The sequence below is a fragment of the Bipolaris victoriae genome, assembly GCF_000527765.1.
Source record: "Bipolaris victoriae FI3 unplaced genomic scaffold scaffold_93, whole genome shotgun sequence".
In the NCBI taxonomy this organism is placed as follows: Eukaryota; Fungi; Ascomycota; class Dothideomycetes; order Pleosporales; family Pleosporaceae; genus Bipolaris; species Bipolaris victoriae.
In genome coordinates this window covers 68,982-93,806 of record NW_014575299.1, presented here as the reverse complement: position 1 = coordinate 93,806, position 24,825 = coordinate 68,982, and the positions used below count along the sequence as shown (strand labels likewise).

The 24,825-nt window shown below is 52.0% G+C and overlaps 10 protein-coding genes across 10 annotated transcripts; 6 read left to right on the top strand and 4 right to left on the bottom strand.

Annotated features, from left to right (window-relative positions):
• Nucleotides 1-815: 815 nt before the first annotated feature.
• On the top strand, nt 816-1,522 carry COCVIDRAFT_29604 (hypothetical protein; the record flags this gene model as incomplete). The annotated part of the gene is made up of 2 exons (XM_014697673.1): nt 816-886; nt 937-1,522. The coding sequence occupies 2 exons, from the start codon at nt 816-818 to the stop codon at nt 1,520-1,522; spliced, it is 657 nt and encodes a 218-aa protein (XP_014553159.1).
• Nucleotides 1,523-2,586: 1,064 nt separating this feature from the next.
• Nucleotides 2,587-3,429, top strand: COCVIDRAFT_108413 (hypothetical protein; the record flags this gene model as incomplete). Its single annotated transcript, XM_014697672.1, has 1 exon — nt 2,587-3,429. The coding sequence occupies one exon, from the start codon at nt 2,587-2,589 to the stop codon at nt 3,427-3,429; it is 843 nt and encodes a 280-aa protein (XP_014553158.1).
• A 206-nt stretch (nt 3,430-3,635) lies between these two features.
• COCVIDRAFT_18924 (hypothetical protein) lies at nt 3,636-4,243 on the bottom strand (the record flags this gene model as incomplete). The annotated part of the gene is made up of 2 exons (XM_014697641.1): nt 3,636-3,707; nt 3,770-4,243. The coding sequence occupies 2 exons, from the start codon at nt 4,241-4,243 to the stop codon at nt 3,636-3,638; spliced, it is 546 nt and encodes a 181-aa protein (XP_014553127.1).
• Nucleotides 4,244-5,450: 1,207 nt separating this feature from the next.
• Nucleotides 5,451-6,512, top strand: COCVIDRAFT_108496 (hypothetical protein; the record flags this gene model as incomplete). The annotated part of the gene is made up of 1 exon (XM_014697671.1): nt 5,451-6,512. The coding sequence occupies one exon, from the start codon at nt 5,451-5,453 to the stop codon at nt 6,510-6,512; it is 1,062 nt and encodes a 353-aa protein (XP_014553157.1).
• A 233-nt stretch (nt 6,513-6,745) lies between these two features.
• Nucleotides 6,746-7,423, top strand: COCVIDRAFT_29602 (hypothetical protein; the record flags this gene model as incomplete). Its single annotated transcript, XM_014697670.1, has 1 exon — nt 6,746-7,423. One exon carries the CDS (start codon nt 6,746-6,748, stop codon nt 7,421-7,423), a length of 678 nt encoding a protein of 225 aa, XP_014553156.1.
• A 582-nt stretch (nt 7,424-8,005) lies between these two features.
• COCVIDRAFT_108409 (hypothetical protein) lies at nt 8,006-11,245 on the bottom strand (the record flags this gene model as incomplete). Its single annotated transcript, XM_014697669.1, has 2 exons — nt 8,006-8,989; nt 9,041-11,245. 2 exons carry the CDS (start codon nt 11,243-11,245, stop codon nt 8,006-8,008), a joined length of 3,189 nt encoding a protein of 1,062 aa, XP_014553155.1.
• Nucleotides 11,246-11,472: 227 nt separating this feature from the next.
• COCVIDRAFT_108410 (hypothetical protein) lies at nt 11,473-11,886 on the top strand (the record flags this gene model as incomplete). The annotated part of the gene is made up of 1 exon (XM_014697668.1): nt 11,473-11,886. The coding sequence occupies one exon, from the start codon at nt 11,473-11,475 to the stop codon at nt 11,884-11,886; it is 414 nt and encodes a 137-aa protein (XP_014553154.1).
• Nucleotides 11,887-13,783: 1,897 nt separating this feature from the next.
• COCVIDRAFT_29600 (hypothetical protein) lies at nt 13,784-16,267 on the bottom strand (the record flags this gene model as incomplete). The annotated part of the gene is made up of 3 exons (XM_014697667.1): nt 13,784-14,410; nt 14,461-15,473; nt 15,523-16,267. The coding sequence occupies 3 exons, from the start codon at nt 16,265-16,267 to the stop codon at nt 13,784-13,786; spliced, it is 2,385 nt and encodes a 794-aa protein (XP_014553153.1).
• A 1,969-nt stretch (nt 16,268-18,236) lies between these two features.
• Nucleotides 18,237-21,075, top strand: COCVIDRAFT_40793 (hypothetical protein; the record flags this gene model as incomplete). The annotated part of the gene is made up of 7 exons (XM_014697666.1): nt 18,237-18,261; nt 18,315-18,379; nt 18,440-18,719; nt 18,774-19,450; nt 19,501-19,771; nt 19,818-19,898; nt 19,955-21,075. The coding sequence occupies 7 exons, from the start codon at nt 18,237-18,239 to the stop codon at nt 21,073-21,075; spliced, it is 2,520 nt and encodes an 839-aa protein (XP_014553152.1).
• Nucleotides 21,076-21,263: 188 nt separating this feature from the next.
• Nucleotides 21,264-22,428, bottom strand: COCVIDRAFT_108444 (hypothetical protein; the record flags this gene model as incomplete). The annotated part of the gene is made up of 3 exons (XM_014697665.1): nt 21,264-22,010; nt 22,077-22,205; nt 22,258-22,428. 3 exons carry the CDS (start codon nt 22,426-22,428, stop codon nt 21,264-21,266), a joined length of 1,047 nt encoding a protein of 348 aa, XP_014553151.1.
• Nucleotides 22,429-24,825: the final 2,397 nt, after the last annotated feature.

Sequence of the window (24,825 nt, the reverse complement as noted above, 5' to 3'; positions counted from 1 at the left end):
CCGCAGCTCCCTATCTCAACTTGGAAGTTGTGGTTGCGGTAGAGACTACATCTGCACGTCACTGTCTGCTTTTCTCTTCCATGGCGAGCTACCGAAGGATTGGAGCACGTCGGACGACAAGGTGCAGAACAACAACATAATGCAATCATTTACTAAGGGATGTAGTTTCTAGGGTAAATTAGAAAGTCAGGATAGCACACTCAACACTGGCCGTCACTTGCTGTAGCATACATCGTCGCTTCTCCTAACGGTCTACAGCACCGTCACCGTCACTTCCGTTTGCCAGACTTCGCCATCAACGTCAACACCGTACACAATCCTTTTTCACGTATTGAATCTCTACAGTCTCACATTCACTTCACTTCGGGTACTCCCCAACCCCACGTTCGTTTTGGTTTTGGCTTTTTGGCTTACCCACTTTCTTATCTCGTCTCTCGCTGCACGCCGTCTTTCTTTTCAACCAGTTGTGCTACCCCAACCACGGGTTTGGCGTTTCACAAGGCTGGTCAGTAGCGGGTGACTGGAATCTGGTCTCTTCGGATTTCTTGTCAGAGCCTCACGTCTCATCGATGAGTCTTCACTAGTAACTTTCTCCTGCAACGCCACTTTTGTTGAAGTAGGGACGCCGCTTGGGTCTTAAGCCTCTACACACAACACCACTCAAAATCACCGCAGATAGCACTTTCAGCTACTTTACACTCTTCATCTCAGACAAGATGCAGGGTTATATCATCTCAATGCTTCTGCTGCCGGCTTTGACTGCATGTACGCTCCTTCCTGTATCTGGATACCTGCAAGATGGGGAGACTACACTCATGGCGGGAGCAAGTCCGACATCCACCCCCAACCCAGTAGTGACTTTGACAACCGAACTCTACAGCTCTGGGTAGATCCATACTCACATAATGACTTTTGAAGCCAGCTCACATAGTATAGGATCCATCAAGTACCTGCCGTCACTCCAACCAAGGACCTGTCTGCCCAGGGACTAGTCGTCAGCGTTCCAACACTGCCATTTGCAAGCAACCCAACAGTCGAACCAGCTATCATAACCTCAGTCAACACTTCCACAGGCGATTCTCTTGAAGATGCGCTTGTAGCCCGAGTGGAGCCTGCTGATGTAGGGCCCCCGCCTCCAATTGCCAATCATGCGGCCAATCCTGTTCCGCCCGCACCCGCAACTACTTCTTCAGATTCATCCAGGACGGCGAGTACCAGTGTTACACATGCAACAACGTCATTTAGCAATGTGCCCTTCGTCACTGTGCAGTGGGTTGAGACATTCATCGGCGGTACCTATTCGACCTGGTGGCCCCACACTGTTTCTATTGACTTCAAGCCGCAAAGATCTGTGGCTCCAGCTCCGGGCAGAGGAGAAATTGGCATGGGGACTTTGACAGGCAAGACCGGACAGACTCAGACAGTTGTAGAGGTGGTGGCTGCTGCTGCTCCCACACAAAACCCAGGCTGGGTTAGGGGCGTCGCTGCCATGGTCGGTCTCGGTGTTATGGGAGTTTTCTGAGGTGCGGAGGTGGAACCGGATAAGAACCATGGGTCTGGTTATGCGGTGAATGTTATGGAAGATCGAGGCCTATGTCGCCAAATATCCGTTGGGACACGTTAGTACGGCGAATTACGAAATGTAACGACTTATGAGAGATGCTTAGTGTATAACAGAGATATCAGAAAGTAGCAGGGAGCGACAAGGATTGGAGTAGTTGCAACGTTGGACAAGTTTGCTCAAGTCCGAGTAAAATGCGAGAAACATGCTTCTTGTTGGGCCACTGCACCGTGCGTACCTACGTAGTTGATCATCGTCAGCTGCGGATCACACCACCGTACCACATATTTCGTAACCATGAAGTGGATTGTATTCTACAACCACGATTTCATTCTGGATGAGCTTGCTATTGATGAGAAGAAGCAAGTACTCAACTATGAGCCTGAAGGGGGGAAGTTGGGGCGAACGACGAGTGACCCCGCACGTCGATCAAGCACCGGCGACTAGTGTGTACTATCGAGACTGGCAGTTCAAACGAGCAGCGCTGTCAGACGTAAAAGGCTAACTTTGAAATAACTGACATGCTCCAAAAAGAAAATATGACGCATCATGCTGCGCTGGTCGTGAAGTGAAGACAGCGCACGTAGCAAGGGGCGGTGGAGTGACCGCTCAGCCTTGGTGGCGCGACCTTCACGCACCCTGGTGGGCGATCCGTTCCGCCCCGACGTTCTTATCGCTGGGCCGGATGATTTCGTGGTGAGACCACAGGTCGGTGAGTCGCGTTCACCTGCCAAACAACGTGATTGCGGCTCTAGCTTTTTCCAGAGCATCTACTTATAAGGCAGGTAGGGCTGCTGGTGGTTTAGCTTAATTCATCAGCAACCATACGACATTATAGTCAGACGTACGAACAACTATTTGCCCTACCTACATACACATCTGATAGGAAAGGGTATCACTCGATTTACAACCACCACCATTACAACTTGAGACGAACAATTTCAAGAGAACAATTCGACAACCGAATTGAGATAGGAGCAACAATCTCAATAAACCAAGCACAAGAGAAGGCACTGAACGACAACATGTCAATGGCATACTACTTTGCCGCGCACTTCAACGTGCTCAACACACATATGAGCGATAACGCCATATCAAGCACCACACCTCCCCTGCGCACATCACCAACAGGAGGACAAACACATCACCCCACCACACCCTCAAAACGGCTCCCTACATCCTCCCAAAAACAATCAATCTTCTTCCTCCTCCCGGCCGAACTCCGCAACCAAATCTACGACTACCTCCTCTGTGCCAACACCCCAAGCTCAAACTCCCTAGTAGAGTACTCGCAACAGCGCAGCCACGCCCCGCAACCCATCTACCCAGCCATCCTCGCCACCTGCAAGCGAATCCACCAAGAAGCCCAGGACCTCCTCTACTCAACCCACATCTTCCAAGCCCACCCTTCCCTCCTGACATCTCTCCCTCACCTCGTCTCCCCCTGGAAACCCCTCCTCGACGCCTCTGCAATCGCAAAGATCCGGCGCTGGTACCTATCTGTGCGTCTGGATACCGATCCACGGTTTACAGAGAAGCAAGCTACGGCTGCGTTTAGCGGAGCAGAGTACCTGGAGATTCATGCGTGGCAGAGTATGTTTGATGGGTGTGACGATGGCGTTTTACGGCTTTTTTCGGGAATAAGGGGTGTTAGGGTTGCGAGGGTGACGGGTTGTGCGAAGGGTGAGTTTGCGGCGTGGTTGGAGGGGCAGATGATGAGGCCGATTGAGGAGGAGATGGAGGTAGAGGAGAGCTGTAGTTGTGCGAAGGGCGTTTGTGGGAAGTGTGGGGAGAGGGTTGTGTGTGAGGAGAAGGTTGTGCCGTGGATTGGCCAGGAAAGGGATGTTTGGACTTTTGGAAATCGATGAGTGGGTTTACGAATGGGGTTTCTTTGGTAGATGGGGTCAAGGCATGGATGCCTATGGGTATTTTCGAAAGAATTAAGAATAGAATAGAACCTCCCTGTCGCTTTTCTGCGATATTTACAACATCATATCGTACAGTTACGATCACACACTCATCTCGCAGCTTGGTGATATAGGACCTTCAATTCTCCATCCACACTTGCACTTTCCTACTTCAACTCCTCCCTCTCTCCCTCCTCTTCAATCTTCCCGCAAGGAAACGCACACTCAACTTTTCGTTCCTATAACCGTATTAGCACCTGCTCTCCTAAATTCCAGCATAATATTGATCAGGAGAACTCACTCTATTAACCAACCCACTCTCTACCCACTCCCCTACCTGACACCCCGCCTCGCCTCCCTCAACCCTTTCCTTCTTCCCATCAGCCTCCCACTTCAACCCCCCCATCTCAAACCCCAACCCATTCCCACCATCCCGGCCACTAATCGTCAACGCCTCACCCCCCAACAACCCCTTAACAGCATACTTCTGCGTCGCCGACAGCCTTGTGTACGAATTACGTTCCGTCGCCGGTTTCGTGGCTGCGATGTCGATGACGAGGCCGTTTGCGTGATCGGTGATGGTGGGGAGGTAGATGTAGTTTTTGCGGGGGTTGGAGGAGATTTGTTTGTGGTAGAGGGTGAAGGTGCAGTGGTCTTGGGGTGATGGGGTGGTGGCGCGAGGGAGGATGTAAGGGTGAGGGGGTTGGGGTGGGAGGAGGTGGGCGGCTGTGAGTGTGGTGAGGAAGAGGGTGAGGAGGGTGGTGGTGGTGTGCATGGTGTTGGGGGTTGTGTGAGATGGTTTGTGGTGGTGGTGATAGTATGGGTAGTTTGTCGATTCGCGCGACTGGATGGATTTTGTTGATACAAAAGAGTAGGAGAAAGAAGAACTTCTTATAATAGAGGATCAAGCAAACAAAGATTAAGCTTGAAGCAAGATCTGAATGCGAATCTAGCAACAGTGATGCAGCGCAATTGGTAGTAAAAGCAAGTAGCAAGTACCTTTCCCTCCATTGCTCCTTCCGCACCCATCTTAACCTTTCCAACCCCCAACCGCGCCGCTTCCTTTCGCGCCCCCTAACCCCAGCAACCAAATTGATCATCTCATAAAGATCCTATTTCTATCACTCGGATCACTTCCTTTACTCACCCAATGCGGTCGTGCGGCGGTTGCAACATGCGGGGTTGCGGCGCGGGTATCGGGTAAAATACATGCGGGCGCTAAATAAACGGGTCTGCCTTGTCCGCTCTGTGCAATGAAAAGCGTTGCAGAGCCGCAGGGAGCAACATTAAGTGGGGGGGGGGGTTCCTTATGTTTGCATGGGATTCAGAAAATTTGGTCAAGTGCGGCGTGGTTTTGGGTGGGACTTGAAGGAAGATGAGTGTCTTGGGAGTGCTGGGATGGCGAAATGAAAAAGACCCCGGGAAGAGTCCTAGAGGTGTGTGGCTTAGACGACAGGCAAGGCAGATTTGCTTTGTGAATTGACATAGCTGAGTGCATAAGAGTCTTGCGCTGTTTATGTTCAAGGTAGGATTTGCTCGTTCCCACGTGAAATCGAGTTATGTGTACATGGCAGTTGGCTTGTTCTCACCATTCTCTAGAATTGGAGGGCCAGCACCGACCAAAGGGTCCCAGTTTCCTTTGATAATGCATAGAGCCGGTTGATGCATAATTCGTGCATTTGCCATTGGTAAAGGAAAGGAGTCAATTATTGCCACGAAACAGGTTCCAGAAGTATCGCCAAAACGACAGGTATTTCTAAATAAATATCATTCTTAAGAAAAATTGTCACTCGCAATTATTTTCAACGTAAAATTATTACTGTCTGTAGGATTTGCATCATGGTCGCGCGGTACCTGGATGTGCGCCAGGGACAAAGCGAGCAATCTCAGAATCCCAGTTTGGGAGGGGCCGAGCGTCGTAAAGTCTGACGTCTATCGCACAACTGCAACCAGCAATTCGCACACAAACACTCGCTGCCGCTATGCCGCGCCCATGCCAGAGACGGCGCGCCACTGCAGCTGAGAATCGAAAGTCCAAATCCACAAAGCCACAAGGGCCGCCCCCGATCCGACACAAAGCACGCCAAAAAGCCATCCACAACGCGAGGAAAGCAGAGCGAGGAGGAGCACGCGGAGGAAGGGGACGAGGGCGTGGCGGCCAACAACACAATGGCGGCGGTCGATTTGCACGCGGCAGAAAGAACAATGGGGATCAGGAAGAGCAAGACTTTATACCCCTGAGCGGCGGCGGCAACAATTTCGAGGCGTTATATCGGGCAAGGCCAGACTATGATATGGACAGCATAGACGAAAGACATACCCAAAGAAGCGACAGCTATAGCGACGACGACAGCCTGACAGACTCGGACATACTCGACGACGACGAGGATTTGGAGGATACCCAAGACATTTCCATCAACATTGAGGAATCTTTGCCCACACATGGCAGGAGGAAAAACCCTAGGCCAACAGTCATGTTCACGATACCTGCTGCGGTCGCTGTCTACAAGGAAATGTACTTGTCTCAGTTCCCGCTCAGTGTATTGACGTTCCGTACCCATTACGGCCTCTTTCATGAAGACACTACCCCAGACTCTGGCGCATACATATCCCTTGCATCGTCCGCAGCCTCTCGTCCACCGACGGTGAGCAGCGCCACCAGCGATGAACCTGTTGTTATAGACGAAGCCATAAGAACCGATCTCGAAGCACATAATCCTGCACGTGACTATATCTTCAATTGGGGGGTGAATAGTGGCAAGCGATTCACCGAGGTTGACGACAAATATCTCCGTACCATTGGGGGTCAGCTATATAGATACACAGACATGCACCCTGGCTTACTGGAGGCTTTTGAGTACCACAGGCCGGGTCAAGCACGTATCTCACCGCCAAAACCTGGCCCTCGGCCCCGACAACGAGGGTCAAAGGCAAAAAAAGCTCCCCAGCAAGCTCCCCAGCAGCCTTCAGCACAAGGTCCATCACAGCCAGAGACGTCCAAGTCTCAAAAAGGGAAGCAAAAAGGCAAACGAAGGCGGCCTTGACGAACTTCAATATGGTAGTCCAGTCGTGTACTAGTGGTCACTACCACATATACCTTTCACTCGAGCGTTTGCAGGTGGCCCAAGCGGTACATTCACCCTTCACCACTCATCGCCCACAGTAAATAACTTGAATGTTTATCTTACCCCGCCTTGTTTACTTGACAACAACCAAACCCTCCACGCCGCAGTCTCGCCATACCTCAACCCTCGTCAAGTCGAACAATCATTCAAACATGAGCTCCGGTCCTTCTGGCTCTGCCCCTCCAAAGGGAAAGAAGCGGTCTCGCTCAGAAGGTAGCAAGCTGACGACGCAGCCGCAGCCATCATCCCAATCGCAGAAGGCTCCCATCCAGCCCAAGGAGACCATTGACCTTACCATGGCGGATGAAGAAACGTCACCCACGACGACCGTATCAACGGGCAGCCGTGCAACCAGTACTGAACCCCCCATAAAATTCTCCCTAAGACCGGTATATGGAATGATTGACCTGACGCTAGAGTCTGACGAAGACAAGGACGTCATTGGCGGCATGCACGCAAAGTCCAACCCAGATCCCAAAGGCAAGCAGAAAGAGGTAGTAGTCGTCAAGAAGAAGTCTGAAAAGGAAATCAAGCGTGCTGCCCAGCTCGATCACATCGCCATCACGTTCACCCCCGCCCAGGCTATTGCTGCGCTTGCGAACCCAAAGCCGCGTAATATCACGTATGATATGCAGATTGGGGAGCGTTTTACGTATCCAGTCAAGAGGTCGTATCATTTGGGTGCCATGGGTCGCTATTTGCCTCCTGGTGCTGGTCCTGCTGGTAATGACAAGGCATCTGCTGCCGAGAAGAAGGAGTCTACCAAGGGCAAGGCTCCTGCTGAGGGCGGGAGATCTACTCGGGATATGGCCTTTGATGCCGACAACTAGCTTGTCGTGCTCAAACTGCTAGAAAGGCATATCAAAGCAAGGGAGATTCGGGGGCATTCGACAAGTTTTCATGTACCTTTGTCATGACGAAGAAAATGATGTATTTTCTGGTATGACGGGTTTATCTTCGTGCATGGTACTTGGGTGTCGAGCTGTTCATGGAGAATTGAGGATAATAATTAAAATTTACTTCAAATATGCAATGCCCAAACGAACGTGATGATAATAAGTCTTCTGAGTTGTATAAAGTATCTTCACTAATGCATCCCTCTTACCCACTTTCTCCTTCCCCTCTTCATACATAACCATCTCTTAGAAAAACAAGAAACATGACCACTTTCATCTACTTTTTCTTGCCTCGAACAAAAACGAACAACGCCATAAACACACGCCCGAAGCGTGATAAAAACGAAACACCATCTATTATACTAAACCTGGATCAAACATATACACATGCGTATATATATCCAAAAAAGAAGAGAAGAAAGAGGAACAAAAAGAAGACTGAAATGTCATCTCTTCATCTTCCATGCAACAACACAGCATAACATATTAGTCATATCGTCATCCCCCCCCTTGTCTTTACTTCCTTCCAATCAAATTACTCAATCCACTCTTGCGCTTGTTGTTCTTCTTCTCGCGCTCACTTTCTTCCTTTTCGCGGGCTTCCTCGGCTACGCGCTCGTCTTTTGTAGGCACGCGGGGCTGGTCTGCGAAACGGATACCGGGGGTACGAGGAGCGGGCGAGAGTGTCTTTTGGCTGCTGGGTTCGGCGGCAGCGCGTGAGTGGGTACCGCGACCGGTTTCTAGGGGGTCGCCGGTTTCTTCATCTTCAGAGTCGGATTCGGGGGTGTCGTCTTTGGCTACACCCAGGGCACCGAGACGGCGCTTGCGCTCTGCGGCTGTTTCGCCTTCGAAAGTTTCTCCTTCTCCAGCTTCTTCCTTGAGGGGCTGTTGTGTTGTAGGAGTAGGGGTTGCGATGTCCTTAGGTCCCTGGCTTGAGGATTGCTCTGCTGCTTGCCGTCTCCGGCGCTCTGCTGCTGTCTCGCCGTTTTGACCGTAGGAGTAGTTTTCTAGATCTTGGCGCACAGAGTGGAAAGGAACCTGCTCATCGTTGCTGTCGACCAGTGTCAGGCCTTCTGGACCACGGGCATTTCCTGATTCGTCTGCTGCAGGAGACTCAATCTTGTGGAGCTCGGCCTCACCCTCTTTGCCTACAACAGGAGGTATGTTTGCTTGCTTAGAAGCTGCTTGGCGGCGCTGCTCAGCAGTGTGCTCCTGTGCGTCCTTGTGTGCAGCATCCTTGACGGCCTCGGGAACGTCGCTGTTTTGCACGAACTTGGCTCTGTCTTTGGGGTTCATTTGTGCCATTTGTTGAATGAACTCCAGCTTGCTCATGCGACGTCCGCCAGCGGTAACAGTGAATCGAATCAAATCGTCATCTTGCTGCTCCTTGGCAGCTGCTTCAGCCGCCTTCTTCTTCTTGTCATTCGCAGCTTGAGAACCCTCAGGGCCAGCGTGATGAGTGTTTGGAACGCCCATGTGAGTTCCCATGCGTTTCAAACTCTGGACGGCGCGACTTGACGATTCTGCCATAGATTGACCACGGGTGTTCACAGGCCGGCCATCCTTACCCTTCTTTGGCGCCGTTGGAATGTCGTACTTTTTCAAGACCTCGCCGTCTTCGTCTTCAACAATAATAGTGTTACCGTATTGATACGCGAGAGCGGGCCCAGGCTTGTGAGCTGGCTTGTCAGCCTTCGAAGGATCTGCTTGCTTGCCGTCTTTGTGCATACGCCCTGAGAAACTTTGCATACGGTTGCGCCACGTCTTGTGAGGATGCTCGATAGCGTTCTCAATCTTACTTGGGGCTTCTTCAAGTCCACTACCATGCTCTTTCTGAGACACTCCCTGCTGAACCTCGGCCTGGGTAATCAAGTCTTGTCCTCTCTGGATATCGTGCTCCTTTCGTACTTGGCCATGTTCGCCGTGACTATCCCTCACGCCCAAAACATTTCCTTCCTTGTCTTCGAAGACGGTTTGATGGCCTTCCTGATAAATTTCTTCCTCAGGCTGGCGCATCTTCATCTTCTCCTTTGCGCTTGATGAACTGGAACTAGAAATGGCCATGGCATCGGCAAACGTGTCTGTATCTTGTTCTGGTGGTATGGCCTCTACCTTGCCCTCATCACGCCTGTTGGGTGTAATGGCAGATTGAGCAATGGGACCGCCAGGTCCATGACCAGCATCCCAGCGCCTGCCTCTACCCGTAGGCTTAACAGAATTTGAACGGCTTGGGTTGTCTTCCTCCCTCTGTCGACGCAAAAATGAGCCACCGAAGCCTGTTGCAGCTGCAAAGTCAGATTTTTCGTCAAAGGATGATTCGGATGGGCGGCGTGCCATGGAAGATCTAGAACGCGATTGAATACGGGGAAGACGTTCCATCCAGCCAGGTCCGTTTTCGTTGCCCTGTGTGTACGACATTGATATCGTGAGGGTGTTGATACGTTTGCCAAGGGTGAAGACAGCAATCGAACTGCCATGGACAACAATACTGACAATAACCAAGAAACAGGTAATGGGCCATATCATCTCGATGATGTTCAGATGCTCAAAACCAGGTTCAGGTAATACAGCTAACGGCGTCGTGGTACCGGTCTCAAGCTCGGCTCGTGCAAGAATAGCAACGAACAAACCACCGACACCAATGGGTCCAAAGTGTCCAGCAAAAGATGCTTCGCGCCATGTCTTGAGATCCGGAATGATGGGTTTAAGCATCAACATGATTGGTATACGGCGGAAGAAGAGTACCAAGATGCCGAGCACAACCAAACGCCAGGGCGACAGTCCAATGATGTCGGAGTTGAACTGCTCCCAGGGAATGATGGAACCGAAGTAGACAAAGAAAGCCAAGTTAATGAGCAAGTCAATGACATTGGAAACATGGGACTCTTCTGTCTTCTCCAAAAACCATCCATCGTTCGAGAAGCCGACACCGCAAGCAAATCCTACGAGTAAGTCATCCATGCCCAAGAGCGAACCTGAGCCAGCGCAGAAAAGCGCGAGCACAAAGTAGAAGACGAGGAAACTTTCTCGATCGATGAGGTCGCGCTCGTGAGCATATCTAATAGCACGTCTTGCAATGTAGCCAATCACCACACCATAGAAAGCACCAAATATGCACTCGTAGAGGATTGTGTAACAGAACCAGTGGTACGCAACCTTGCTGGCGTCGGGGCGGTAATGGATAAGGTAAATGGCCAGGTAAACGAAGGGAAATGCCATACCATCGTTGCAGCCAGATTCAGCAGACAGCAAATCTCGCAAGTGCTTGGGGACTCGTTTAGCAAACTTGCCTTTACCGACAACGGACGAGGCCAGGACAGGATCAGTGGCAGTAACGCAAGCGGCAACGCAGAGACTGTCGAGCCAGTTGAGGTGGGAGTTGAACAGGCCCCAGATGAACAGGCTGGTTATCAGCCAGCCAAAAGTCATGACTGGGAGGAGTAGCAGGACCACCGACTTCCAGTGCTTCTCCATGTATGCGCGAGGCAACTCAACACCGACGGCAAAACATTGCACGACGAGGACAACGCGTGAAAACTCTAGAGTGATCAAGTCGACGTTGCCCCAAGTCGAAGGATCTATGAGATTGGCTGCATGGGGACCGAATATGATGCCACATATTGTCGCGACCGTGGCTTCACCAATGTACAGGCGTTCCTTGATGACGGAGGAACACAGCATAAACAAGCTGGTGAAGCCTCCGAGAATCAAGTACACCAGATGCGGCTTGGTGATGGACAGGTGGTCCCACGCCATGATGAAGCGCGACTAGCCTTGCTTTTTTTCTTCTGAGTTTCTCGTTGTGTCCACCCGAGTATAGCGGCGTATAGGTACGAAGCGCGGTGCGCGGGCAAAAGGTTTGTTATGTGGGGGGGGGTGAGGAGCCGGGGCCGCGTTGTCGAAAAGGTCGGCCAAGGTAGGAAAAAGATGGATCCAAAGTCGAATGCATGTACTTGAGGATCCGCCCAGGCGCCGGTCCTTTGATGGGGGGTGGATCGAGAGTGCCGTCTGGCGTGGTGGTACGAGGCCGGGAACGAAGCGCAGGTCGGCCTTGGGGGAATGCGACAAAAGGCGTGGCTATTGTTTTGACGGGTCAGAGCAGAAAAGTCTTGGACCGAAATCAAGAAATCTCAAGCCCAAGGCTTGCAGACACAGTGTTAGTCTCGGCAGTGCCAGCCGAAAGCTTGGATGGCGCGCGCCTGGCGGTCAGGTATCAACGATCCTTCACGCTCACCTTGCTCTTGGTGCGCGCGGATGGTTACAAGCAATGCGGTACTGCTCGATGGGCGCCTGGCAATTGCGTGTTGCCAGAAGTTTTGTTGTGGCAATTCAGCTTGACGAGCACGACGAGCGGACGACACAACGGCTATAATGTGATGGCCGTTCAGCGAAACTAAAGTGCTTGGTCGCTTGGCAATGACGTTGACTGGTCCGGGGGAGGTTGAGTGTCGCCTATCCTACGCCACAGATGCGCGAGCCTCAACGTTTTTGGTAGAGATAGGATGCCGACAATTGCCCGAGAGAACTGCCGTTATATCAACGGCCGTGCCAACCGTGATGCCCGAGAGTCCCGAAGCTTTTCGAACCCATTCCTATCAATGTGCTTGTTGTTGCTTTTCTTTGGGGTCCATCGGTCCAGATCGCACGCATCTTTATCGAATCTGCAGTGTGCAGAGCCACCTGACAAAGACTTCTGCAGGCCGCCTATCACATGATGTCTTGAGATGTGCTGCCCTGCACTCTATCTGCATCAAAGCCGATCAGCGCGGTCAGCAACGATGCTTGGCCCGTAGTTACCGGTAGCACACGACTCGCGTGCTCGCATCTTACCCTTGACCGCTGAGCCGCTCAACACCATACAAACTGACGGCGACGCCGTCCAGGTACTAGTTGCCAATGTAGGCCATGCATCCCCAGTCTGAAGAGCGGTATAGCCGCGATAAGCTCAGACCTAAGAGTGGTAACTAAGAATGCAGGTCATTCTTAGATATCCCATCCAAGTGGGGCGACAAACACCAAGCCACACCAGTGACAAGCCACGATGTATATGTACATAGAGTACATACGTTGTAGTGTATACACCTATAGTGCATACCTATACTTACAACACCGGACTTTGGGTTGATTGTCTAGTAATTTCTTGCCAGCTACAACACAAGGAACATGCAAGAAAGGCTGCCAACCATCCAACCTAGGGACATGCTAGCCTTTGCCGTAAGACATCGGGAGAAAATGACCAAATAGAAACCCTCGTATGCGAGTGCTGAAAACAACAACATGCGATATTTTTGTTGACGCAAAGTACTACAGGGTCGTGTGCTACGTGGTTAAGCAAATATATACACATGCGGATGCGTAACATTTGCGTGTCGAAAGGAAGAAATACCAAACTCCAAAAAAAACAATAAAATGGAGATGTAAATACAGTGGCTGCGCAGCCAAGAGAGCGTCTACTTCCGTCCCCTTTATGTATGTGCATGTACAAGGAAACGCGTCTCATCTATATGACATGTGACGCCTATCAAGCCCGTTGATCAACACGACCATGATACATAGTTTTTACCAAGGTGACATGTAAACATCCCACTTGCGAGCGGAAAATGTATGTATGCATACGTCATCTCCAGCATGGTGTTATGATGTTACACCGGTTTTTTTGCTCTCATCTGTCTCCCCTATCGGACCGAACAGAAACCACCACTCTATCGTACATATGTTCCTACTACAAGTTTTGGCGAGCAGATGATCACACGTCAGGGAGGGGTCAAGTGGGTGAACGCTTGCGTTGCGGCAGGATTCGTGTAATGATTGGAAGAAAATATTTACAACCAGCCTTGGTCGATGAGATAAGTACAGTGGGCGACGGGAAAAAAATGAAGCGGGGGCGGCAGGGCTTTGCAAGAGCCCAATGACCAAGCCCGACGATGCTGTCAACAACAACAATAACAAAAAAGCAAGCCCAATGCTAACCATTATGAAACACGCCAGACAAAAGGATCATCCCAGTCGTCCCCTAAACGCCCGAGGGCTGCAAACTTTCAACCTCGTAAAGAAATGGACAAGTATGAAATAAATCTAACATGGGGAATATGCAAAACATGCCTTTTCGCCTCATGTGCCCGTGGTCGCAACAAAACAAACCCCCCAGAATTCGCCCATACCCAGATATAAGGTCATATGCACAGACCATGTCTAAAACTGTAGTGAGAGAAAATATCGTCCAATATAAGTAATGTGCATGAACGTAAAAAAAGATGCGTTACGCGTGACATCATAAGTCTCAGTCGTTGTTGCTCAATGACCGACCGGGAGCCATGTTCGCCTTTCATCCATGCTCCGGTTCGCACGGCCCCCTGGCGTTAAGGGTATCTCGACACGCGCCCGGTCACGGCGCTCAGGGTCGCTGTCAGAATCGTATGCGTCTGACAACCGCGAGAAGTAATCGGCCAATCCGTTCGTAGGCGATGCAATCGTCTCGTAAAGCGGCGGCGGCGTCTCTAGCGGCGGCGGTGGCTCGATTTCGGAGAAGGCTGGTGGGTTGAACGAGGGTACACGCAGGAGATGCATTGGTCGTGGAACGGTAGAGTCGTTTGGTCCGCCGATATGTGCTGCCTGCGGCCGAGTGATCCCTGATGCCGGTGATGGTAATGGTGGTTCGGTATGGCCTCTTGGCCGGCCCATACTACCCAAGGTTGGTACAAAGCCTGGTGGAGATGGGCGGCGAGATGGTGCGTCGGGACATCCGCACTCAGGTACCCGCGCTCCGCTCATCAAAGGTTCAGGTGATGAGTAAGCTGGCAGTGCTATGTTTGCTTGTGTAGCTTGACATGAAAGGATGTGGAAAGGTGAATCAATCGAAATTTCAAAGTGTCGTCGTTTTGACGGATCATTTGCGTCCGGTTTCGAAAGGCGCATGACAAGCTAAGAGAGTATTAGCATATGCGACAACAATCCCTTCAATGTGGACTTACCTTTATCCAATGATGCACCTGAATGTTCTGGTACGTCGTGTCAAAGTGCAGCTTTGATGACTTGTCCTTCTCTCGGAGGTTGTGACAGCTTGGCAATTGCACATTGAACTCCATTTCGGTCGGACCAATGTTTGAGTCGGCACTGAGATTACCCAGCAAATTGGTAGGGTCTTCCACCGATACATCTTCGCCGCGAGAAGCTGCCGCGCGCATGTCGTATGGGACACCACCTCCAGACACTATCCGCATGGTGCTACCGGGGAAAGTGCTCGTCGGCGGGCCATCTGCACGTTTTTCGAATAGTTGGACCTTACGCACTGGCTCCATCCGATGTACCCGCTTGTTGTTGCAAAAGTACTCGACATTCTCAGTAACGAACACCTTTATCCGATGGCATTGGACCTTGGCGAGTGGGGTAAGCTTAAAAGCAATTGGAACTTGTGCTCCAAGCGGAAATGATTTGCCCGAGATGACAATGTCATAGTGAAGCTGATCTTCCCAGCTGCGGCTGATGGCAATGGGCTCCACTTGCTCCAGCGATCCTTCTGAGGGTGCACGGATGAGCGTAACTTCCTTGGTACCAACGAGGTTGGTGCGGAAGGCCCCGGCACGCTCGACAGTGGCTTCAAGCTCGTACTTGACTGAACCAAGGTCGACGTCAATGGTCTCGGGAAGGTGACTGTCTAGTGGCAGCTCAAAGTTGTACATGTACTCGCCAGGATTGAAGGTTCTGTAACCTTTCTGTGCTACCGAAGGGCCGCCACCAGGGGTGTCACCCTTGCCGAAGCTTCGGGATTGGTTAACTTGGAGTGATAACCGTTTTGCTTCTTTTGTCGTGAGGTTCAATGAGGAGTTGTTGGGCGAGCCAGTCAAGCCACCGGAACTCTTGTATAATTCCACATGATCTGCACCAGTGCCATTTTCTGCCGTCGGGAATTGAGAGTTGAAGAATGGCCACGTGTGGCTCATCAGGGTATCCACCTCTTCAAATTCAGTCTTCTTTGGGGGAATACCTATTGATAGTCAGTATTGTAATAGGCACAAGGAGGGGGCATGATCAACCTTCTGGCCATTTTGTGGTTGCCTTGCCCCGGAATTTCAAAGTGACGGCCTTTAGCTTCGCTGATTTGGTGATCTTCAGGCACAGGGTACCACGCAACATTGCAGTATTGCGCTCACCGTTCTCGGCTTGCTCAAAGCCCCGAAGAAACAAAACTGGTTCGGTGAGCTGCACATTGACGCTCAAGCCACCACCTGAAGCTATTGGTTTTTCTTCAGGCACGGACTTCACGCTGCTTATTGCGCTCTTGGTAGATGAACGCCCAGAGGACCAATGTGACTCTGTCGAGGGTCTTGAGATGCCGGTTGCGGCCAGTGTCCCACCAATTGCGCCGACGGCGTCACTGGGAGAGTTTCTCGTGAGCGATCTCATGTCGCGGGAGCGTGGCTCTGGAATTGAGGTAATGGAGCTGCGGTTGCTGCTAGAGCCACTTGTTGATGAGCGTGGAGTAGGAAGGTCTGCAGTTTCGGGTTTGGAGGAGAGGCGGTTATCAAGCAGAGAGCGGAAGAACCGTTTGGCACCTTCGTGATGGATCGCCAGTTTTTCGGTGATGTACGACTTCTCAGTCGTTCGTCGTCGCTGAATGCGAAGTAGGGGATCAGGTCCTACGTGAGCGATGTGAATGCGGTGTGGTCGACGATTGCGACCTTGGAATGTGCCACGGTTTGTTCTTATTGGGTCTTCTAGATGGTCGGGAATATAACGTAAACGGCCACGATCAGAGTATACAGGTTGGTACTCTGGCATGTCGATGATGGGTTAGTATGTGTGTCAATTGCAGGTAAACGAAGTGATGAGGCGATGCATGCGGCGAGCGATGTCTTATAGAGCGTGGGTGTAGGTGTATGTGTATGTGTGTAAAGGACAAGAGTATACAAGAGCTTGAGGAATGGAATAGTTCCGAGTCATGAACGGGACACAAAGAGGTGTTTGGTCAAGGCAACCCAACCATGGTCCTTGTCGATGCTTTTGGTAAGGAGGTTGTGGGTTGGGCGCTACTGAGACAAAGGGTCCGGGTGCAGTGAAGGGGAAATGAGGCGAGGACTTACGGGCAGGATCAAGGTATCAAGATGCTACGGTGAGCATAGTGATGTGTAAATGGGATGGGATCCGCACGACAGGCCGCTATAATAATGTGGAGCGGTGTGGTTGCCGGGGAGTCGGAAGGGAGCGGGTTTGCCCTATTACTGAGCGTCTGCGCTGTCGGTAAAGACGAGTGTTTTGTCAGGTGAATAATGGTGCGGGCGACAGGGACATGGAGTGTTTTGAGGTGTGCCCAAACTAGCATGCATTCATTTTACGGGTGGGCATGTCAGACTAAGCCAGGACAGACGGCGAAAGTATGCCGGGGCGCAAGTGCAGGGAACCGGATGACGCGGACTCCTCAGTGTGCTGTTGCTCGGCGGGGGTCGCGGCACTAGGCAGGCCGAGGATGAAGGGGTGCGCAGTAGGTTCTGCAGTGGCACGACTGCGTGGACGAGGGAGGAACAGTATGTAGGTGGTAGTAGTAGAGTAATTTGCGCGTCAAGGAAGTGAGTCGGACAGTCGTCTAGCCGCGGAGATCGACTAAGCATGGGATTAAATGAGGTGTAGTAAGCTTGCGTGGACGGAGGCTCGGATGCATGACATCATGGCTGGCATCCAGAGATTGCAAGGCGCTGGAGACAAGCAGCAAGCGTTGGTTTCTGAACTGCTATCATCTGCTTCTAGACCGTTTGCCGGCTAGCGACCGACGCCGGCGGCTCACCCGGCAAGGTACTGAGATCGACGGATCATGACCTTGGTCTACCCACCAAGGTTGCACGCAGTCGTGACATGGACGCAGACAACCAGATCCTCGCGCAGCTGATGGGAGGAGACAACATGGCAGTGCCCGCATTGCCCGCCTTTCTATCTGGGCGGGCCTGGGCATGGTCATTGTGTGCCTGGGCACCGCACGGTCGCAGTCTGACAGCATCCATGCGACGAGGAACAGCAGTCTGTTCACGTACAGTAGTATGGTATGTATACACCTAGTGCTGCTGCCATAAGCCCGCCAGACAAACCAACGACCGCAACCGTCTCATGCAACCGACAAAACTCGTACTCCGCGTGCCCTAGCACTCGGCGCTTGCACCATAGCCTGGACCCGGGGGCAGTTGACGCAGTATTGGCAGGGCATCAGCGGCATGCGTCCCACCATGGCATGGGTGTCGAAAAGAAAAGTGTATGGCCCAATCCAGTACTGATCGCCATCTGGGGGTGCTGAATCTGGAGGCAGGTTGCGCTATCGGCAGCAGAGCAGGTCACTGCCAACTCGTCGCCCCAAATGCGCGATCTCAGGAACAGGGCAGTTCGTCATGATGCCATCCCTGGAACAGTCAGATCAAGGTTTGGGTGTCTGGGTGGATACCCGGCAGAGGAAAAGCTTTTTTTTCTTGCTCTTGCATTTGCGTGGCCACATATGGATCGCCTGGGGGAGATCGCTCGAGGCAGAGCGGAAGGAGCAGCGAGATGGCGCCGACGCGGACGTAAGACGAGGCGAGGCGAGAGCCCGCCAAGGCCAGGAGAATTCTCTAACCGACAAGTCCAGGGCGGGATCACGTGACTTCGCTTTTGCCAGACTTCCCCGCAACGCGCACGCGCGCTACAATCGGGCTTAGCTCGGACACGCTGCTCGTTCGGCGCTTCACTTCCACACACAACATTGTGACTTGCGCATGCCGCCACAACGGTGATGGACGCAACAGATGGAGCCTATGGTGCGTTTGGCGCTCCCATATACTGCTCGCCCACATGGACTTACACACTGCAGGGACAAGCCAACTGCCCCTGGCTGGGGCCATCCTCTGCTGCACCTCGATTCCCCCCGAGCAGCGCGTACGCCCACCACCGCCCTGTTTTCTCTATCGCACCTGCTAACCCCATGTCCCTGTGCAGTCTCAACTCGCATCCATTGGTGCGCAGATGGGCGCGACCATCAAGCTTGACCTCACTTCGGACGTTACCCACCTCATCGTCGGCAGCATTGACAGCGCCAAATATCGCTATGTCGCAAAGTCCCGCGACGACGTCAAGGTTCTCTCCCCCGCATGGCTCGAGGCTCTCCGCGAGGTCTGGATGAGCGGAGACGACGATCTGGACGTGGCAGCACTGGAAAAGGAATATCGCATGCCTACTTTTTTTGGCCTCAGGATATGCCTCACTGGCTTCGACAACCGTACACCCCCACCCCCACACATACGTGCAACTATCCCACGCTGACTCCCAATAGCTGAACAACGGCGGAGTATCCAGGAGACAATCGACGCAAATGGCGCCGAATACCATGGCGACCTTACCAAATCCGTGACCCATCTCATCGCCGCCACGCCATCGGGCAAGAAATACGAGCATGCTGTGAATTGGAGAATGAAGATTGTATCTTTCGAATGGCTGGAGCAGAGCCTCGAGAGAGGCATGGCACTCGAAGAGTCCCTCTACAACCCAACCATGCCCACCGAAGAGCGGGGCCAGGGCGCCTGGGACCGCAGACAGCCCATGTCGCCCGCCATGGGCAAACGCACACGAGACACCGAACCGAGCCAGGCACTCAATCCGTTTCGAAGAAAGTTGCGACGTTCAGCGAGCACAAAGTTAGGCAGTCAGAGTGATGCTCTATGGGCGGGCATTACTGCGCCAAGCTTCGAGAGACCGATCGACGAGGACGAGTGGACTGAGGACATTCTTGCTAAGCAACAAAGCACTCGAGCAAGTACACGCACACATACACCCGTGTCGCCTGCCAAAGATGCGTCTACCCTGGCACATGATGCGCTTGCCGAGTCGAAGCCTCGAGACCCTGCAGATGCCCAGCAACCACCCCTGCCTCTGCAGCCTGACAATGATTCCGGATATAATGGCATTTTCCAAGGGCGCCTCATTTGCCCACATGGATTTGATGCAGAAAAGGTCCAACATTCCCCACCCGTGCGCTCTAGACCCTGCTGACATGCTGGTAGACAAGCATCTTGCGGCAACATCTTGAGAGTAATGGTGCGCGAGTCATCCGCGTCATTGACCTCAACAATTTCCCATTGGATCAACTCAAACAAAGCTATGTCGTGATACCGCATGACGCTGAGATTGATCTGACGGCACTTCCGGCCCATGCCGGATCATATGTAAGCTGGGTCACCAATTGGTGGGTCGAGCGTTGCCTGTATGGAAAGCGCCTCGTTGATCCTGCAGACGATGTCTTAAGCCGACCTTTTGAAAGACTAAGCATTAGTGGTATGTTTGTGGCCCACAAATCCCTTATTGGTTCTGACGTCGTCAGGGTTCTCCGGCTTGATCATCAACTCCACGGGGTTTTCCGGCATCGAATTGCTGCATGTGACCAAAGTCGTCACACTTATGGGTATGTGAATATTCGAAAAAACCGCACCTACTGCAGCAGTCTGACTCATTTGGCAGGCGCCACGTATGATGAACAACTGTCGGTAAAGACATCAGTAGTGATCTGCAATCCTCCCACTGTAAACACACCAAAAATCAAATTTGCGACGGACAAGCGTATACCAGCTGTTCACGTCACTTGGCTGTGGGCATGTCTGCGCAGCGGACGACTGCAGTCATATGACGAATATCAATTAAATAAGACGACTCAGCCACCACCGCAGGATCCAAAGCAAAAGCTCCAGCCACAAGCAAACGTAGATACTGAGCCACTTCCCGAGGGCCCATCCAAGCCTCTTCAGAAAGCGCAGACTGCGAACGTCGCGTCGAGACAGCCACCACAACAAATACCTCAACGGCCTGGGGGGCTTAATCTTGCACCGTCCGCCGATGCGACCTTGCCAATAACAGCTAACAAGTCTGCCCTTCGCAGTAAAGATAGCAATAACCTGAATCAAGATGATGATCCGATTATCAGCGCATATGATGGCGGAGCATCGCATCCCCATCAGGCAATCAATGCTGCCTCTCCACCCCGACCATCAACCCCATTAAACAATTCATATACTTTCTCACGGCCAAGAAGCTCATCTGCAGAGTCGCTCATTGCCCCCGCGTCCCGCAAACCCAAAAACAATCAAACCACAGTCACCAGACCCTTAGGCTCGGAACCTAGACCGGATGTTGTCATTCCGCCAGATACCGAGCCGCTAGTCCCGCAAGAAGCGTCCAAGCCTCGAGAAACCGCAGAAGAGAAAGATTACTCGTCTATTCTAGCGCAACTACGTGCCAATCGTAAGACTGCACCTGGTCCTAGTGATCAGGCTACATCAAAAACACGCATACGACGTCAGCTCGGCCGGGCAACATCGACACGTTCCAATGCGTCGGGCGGGGAAAGCTCAGGTGATATACTTGCAGATGATGACAACGAGAATACTGTAGTGATAGAGGAATATCAGGCCAGTCAGACATTGGGCTGGGACTCGCCAGGTGCGGCTAAAGCAAGAGAGCAAATGATTCGGAAACTCGGCGGTACTGTGCAAGAGAAAAGCGTTGCTGTCGAGGAAATCGGTGTTGTAAGAGACGTTGGCGGTGAAGAGCTGCTAGGGAGAGCGGGCAGGAAGAGGAGAGGATGAAACATGTGAAATGTGCATATGTGGTTTGTATATGTATGCGGAGCATTCTGGATGTACAGCATCAAATTAGCATGAAATGAGCGCATAGCGAGGGTGTTTTGGGTAAAAATGCATATAGACAAGATAGTCTCTAGACACTATAATGACTTACCATGACTCTATTTCTTACAACACTTATATCCCTAACCTTAAATCCCATACGTAACCTTCAGCCTCCTCTCCAAATGCCCCTTGGCAGTAATAACCTCATCCTCCCCTTCCTCACTCAACCCCAACCTCTGCCTCTGACTCCTCAACTCCTTCTCCCCCTTCCCCTCACGCCCAAACTCTTCAATCAACGCACTAGGCACAGCCTCCAACCGCACGTCATCCAGCGGGTGACAAAAATACGCCATGCTATACCTCTCCTCCCCACCGCCAAACGTCACACGATGCACCGTCGACTTGAGCAGCCCATTCGTCCAATAGCACAGCAAATCCCCAATGTTAACCAAAATAGGCGGATGCTCTAGAGCATCCGGATCGGGATTCACAGGCACGGGAACCCAGCTTTCCCCGTTCTTCGTTAGCAGCTCCAAGCCAGCCTGCCCGGGGAGCCGGAACAGCAGCGTGACGCTCCCGTAATCCGAGTGCGCGCCTGCGCGGATGCTGATTTCGTCGGATGTCGCCGTAGCAGACGATGATGTCTTGGGGTAGTACAGTAGACGGAAGATGGTACCTGAAGGGCCGCGAGATTGGTCGTGGCGGGTGCTGAAGTAGTCTTTTTCGGGGATGAGGAGGGCGGTGGAGAGGAGGGAGAGGATCTGTGTGCAGAGGGTGTGGCAGGAGGTTTGGAAGCGGGATATCAAGGGTGTGGAGGAGGAGAGGGGGGAAGGGAGGGGTTGGAGGGCTGGTTGCGGTGGGGCGATGTTGAAGGCTTCTTTTGGGTCGCCTTGCTACGAAGGGGGGTTGTTTTGTTAGGAGAGTGGAGGTGAAGGGGGAATTTGGGGGGTTACTCTTACCTTTTGGCCTTGGGGGTCGAGCGATTCACCTTGCATGGATACCCAACCGCGGTTTATGCCGCCGGCTTTGTCTGAGTGGATTGCGTATTCGGCCTTTTGTTCTTTTGGGGAGGCGAAGAATTGTTTGCTCTGATTTGGTCAATCTCGATTGTTTGTTTGATGATGTGATTGTTGGTCCTACAAGTTTGAACATATCGTCTATGTCTTGAGGTGGGATGGTTGCACCATCATTCTTTATGTAGAGAAAGCCATGCTTAGATGCTGCATCGAGAACTTGTTGGGCTACCTCTTCGGATGGATTTGATATGTCGATGACCGGGATAGCACCCTGGTCGTGCTCGGTGCTAGACATTTTGTAGAAAGTTCGTATAGGAGATTGAAAGGATGACGGGTATAGATAACACAAGTGAGGGGCAATGGTCGTATTCCAATGGCTGATGCACTAAACGAAGTCTACGCAGAGAGTGTGTAATGCTTGCCATCTCCAAGTTTAAGGTTTTCCAGCTGAAGTATGCCGCCCGCTCATTGACTACACCTCCATACGCCATGCACTCGCGTAGCAGTGCGGCGCTGTACCTGAACTAGCGCCCGGCTGATCAGGGATTCCAAAGTTCCCACGTTACACGCCAAGACGTGGAGCTGCGTCGGAGCTCCCAATTTCCCTACACAAGCACCCCGCAAACACTTCCAATTCATCCACGGTTGCCCTGGCCATAGTCCTACCACACTAGTACCACGGTATCATTCCCAAACTTATATTAGACTACCTTTTCTTTAATTCCACCCCTCATTCCCACCGCCTATCTGGCAAGCCACACACGCGACTGGCGCCATGATCCGCGACTTTGTGCAATGGACGGCCGCCTTCAGCGAGACGGGCGAGCTCGAGCAGCTGCGCGGCTGTCGCGTAGGCATTGAGGCCGCCGAGTATCTCAACCAGCGTATTCTCAACCACCCCCGCGCAAAGGAGCCCCTCGTCCCCGCACTTGGAGGTCTCCCACTGGCATTGGCGCAACACATTGAAGAAGATCTGGCCGCTTTCCGCAGTTTCGAGATTGAGCCTTACTTTGTATTTAGTGGGTTGGACATTACAAAGCAAGGAAATCCATTCGGGCACAAGACCGCAGAGGCGACTGTGAATGCAGATGCATGGAATTTGTACGACAGCCACCAGGCTGAGGCTTCAGTCGCTCGGTTTGGAGAGTCAAGTATGGCAGTCGGAGAGGACGTGGTTTGCATACGGTACTGACTGGTTGCAGCATACGTCACACCAGAAGACCTCTTTCGCGCATTGCAATCTATCCTTACCGAACAAAAGACTCGCTGGACGGTTGCACCATACAGTGCCTGGGCTCAGGTAACAGATACAACACAGATGTGACAGCAAGGCCTAACAATGTACAGCTGGCATATCTTGAGAAGGCCGAATACGTCCACGCCATCGCCGCTTCGTCAGACACCCTCATCTTCGAAGCCACCCGGCTCATCACATCATGGGACTTTGAGACGCGGCAATTCAGCTTTATACGACGAGAGAAATGTATAGCCGATCTGTCCAAGTTCGTCAGCGCACCTCAGATTTCCGAAGACATCTTTCTTGACACTTGCATACTGGCTGGAACGCCATTCCTCCCTACACTTCCCATATTGGATGCGCCAAATAGGGCAGAGCTTTTGAAACCCTACAGTGCCATCAAGATGATTATGAGCAACGGTCAGTCGGGCTACTCTGTTGTCGTTAGCAACAACGATGTCCCGCCCTCTGGGAAAGAGTATGTGACTAGGTACCAAAAGGCACGCCTGGCTGTCAAGAACCATCCTGTCTACACAGAGGACGGAAAGATTGAGCCTCAGAACCCGGCCTCTATACCAAATGATGCAGTCGAGTACCTGGGTCGTAGGCTACCAGATGAAATACTACACTACATGTCAAAGGGCCTCATCAGCCCACGTATCCTTCAGTGGCGTACTACTGGCGAGATATTCGAAGTTCCCCCTATGGACGGAGGAGACTCGCCGGAATACAGGAATCTTGTGAGCTCGAAGCTAATTCCACTGCGGACATCGGTAATAAACCTGCTTTCCAGCTCTCTGCACAACTGGTATCGACACAACGATCTTGAGCAGACAAACTGGTTTTCGCCTCCGGATTCAAATAGGAAATTGGCATCCACTACTATCCACGTCGAGAGGCCATCAGAAGCACAAGCTCCCTCCATTGTCGACACATGGAATGTCAAGGAATCCACCTTCAAAGACGCCGTTGGAAAATACAAGGTAAACAATCTTCCCAACTAACTTTCTTCTGGTACTAACATGAACACTAGGATTGTGGAATCCTCGGGGCAGCCATCTTGTCTTTGCGAGATGCTGACTTCGCCGCCAAGACCATATCTAAGAAGGAACACAAGAATCCACTCGCATCCTCCACTGAGATCCTTTACAACTCAATATGGCGCTTCCTCGCTTTACGTGAGTACGTGGACCAGAAGACGCACAACTTAACCCAATGGGGAAAGGTTCTTGCGGCTGTTATATCTGGACTCAAGGGTAAGCCAGAGCATGAAGAGGCAGCGGTGCTGGCAGTCGAGTTGATCCGCATGGGTCTCTTGACTTCAGATATCAACATGTTCCCTACATACAACGGCGCACCAATGCGCGGTAGCAGTGAGTCAACAGTTTTAGATACGTGCAAGTTCACATAGCTAACAACCCCACAGCAAAGGACAAGAACTCGAACATGCTAGTA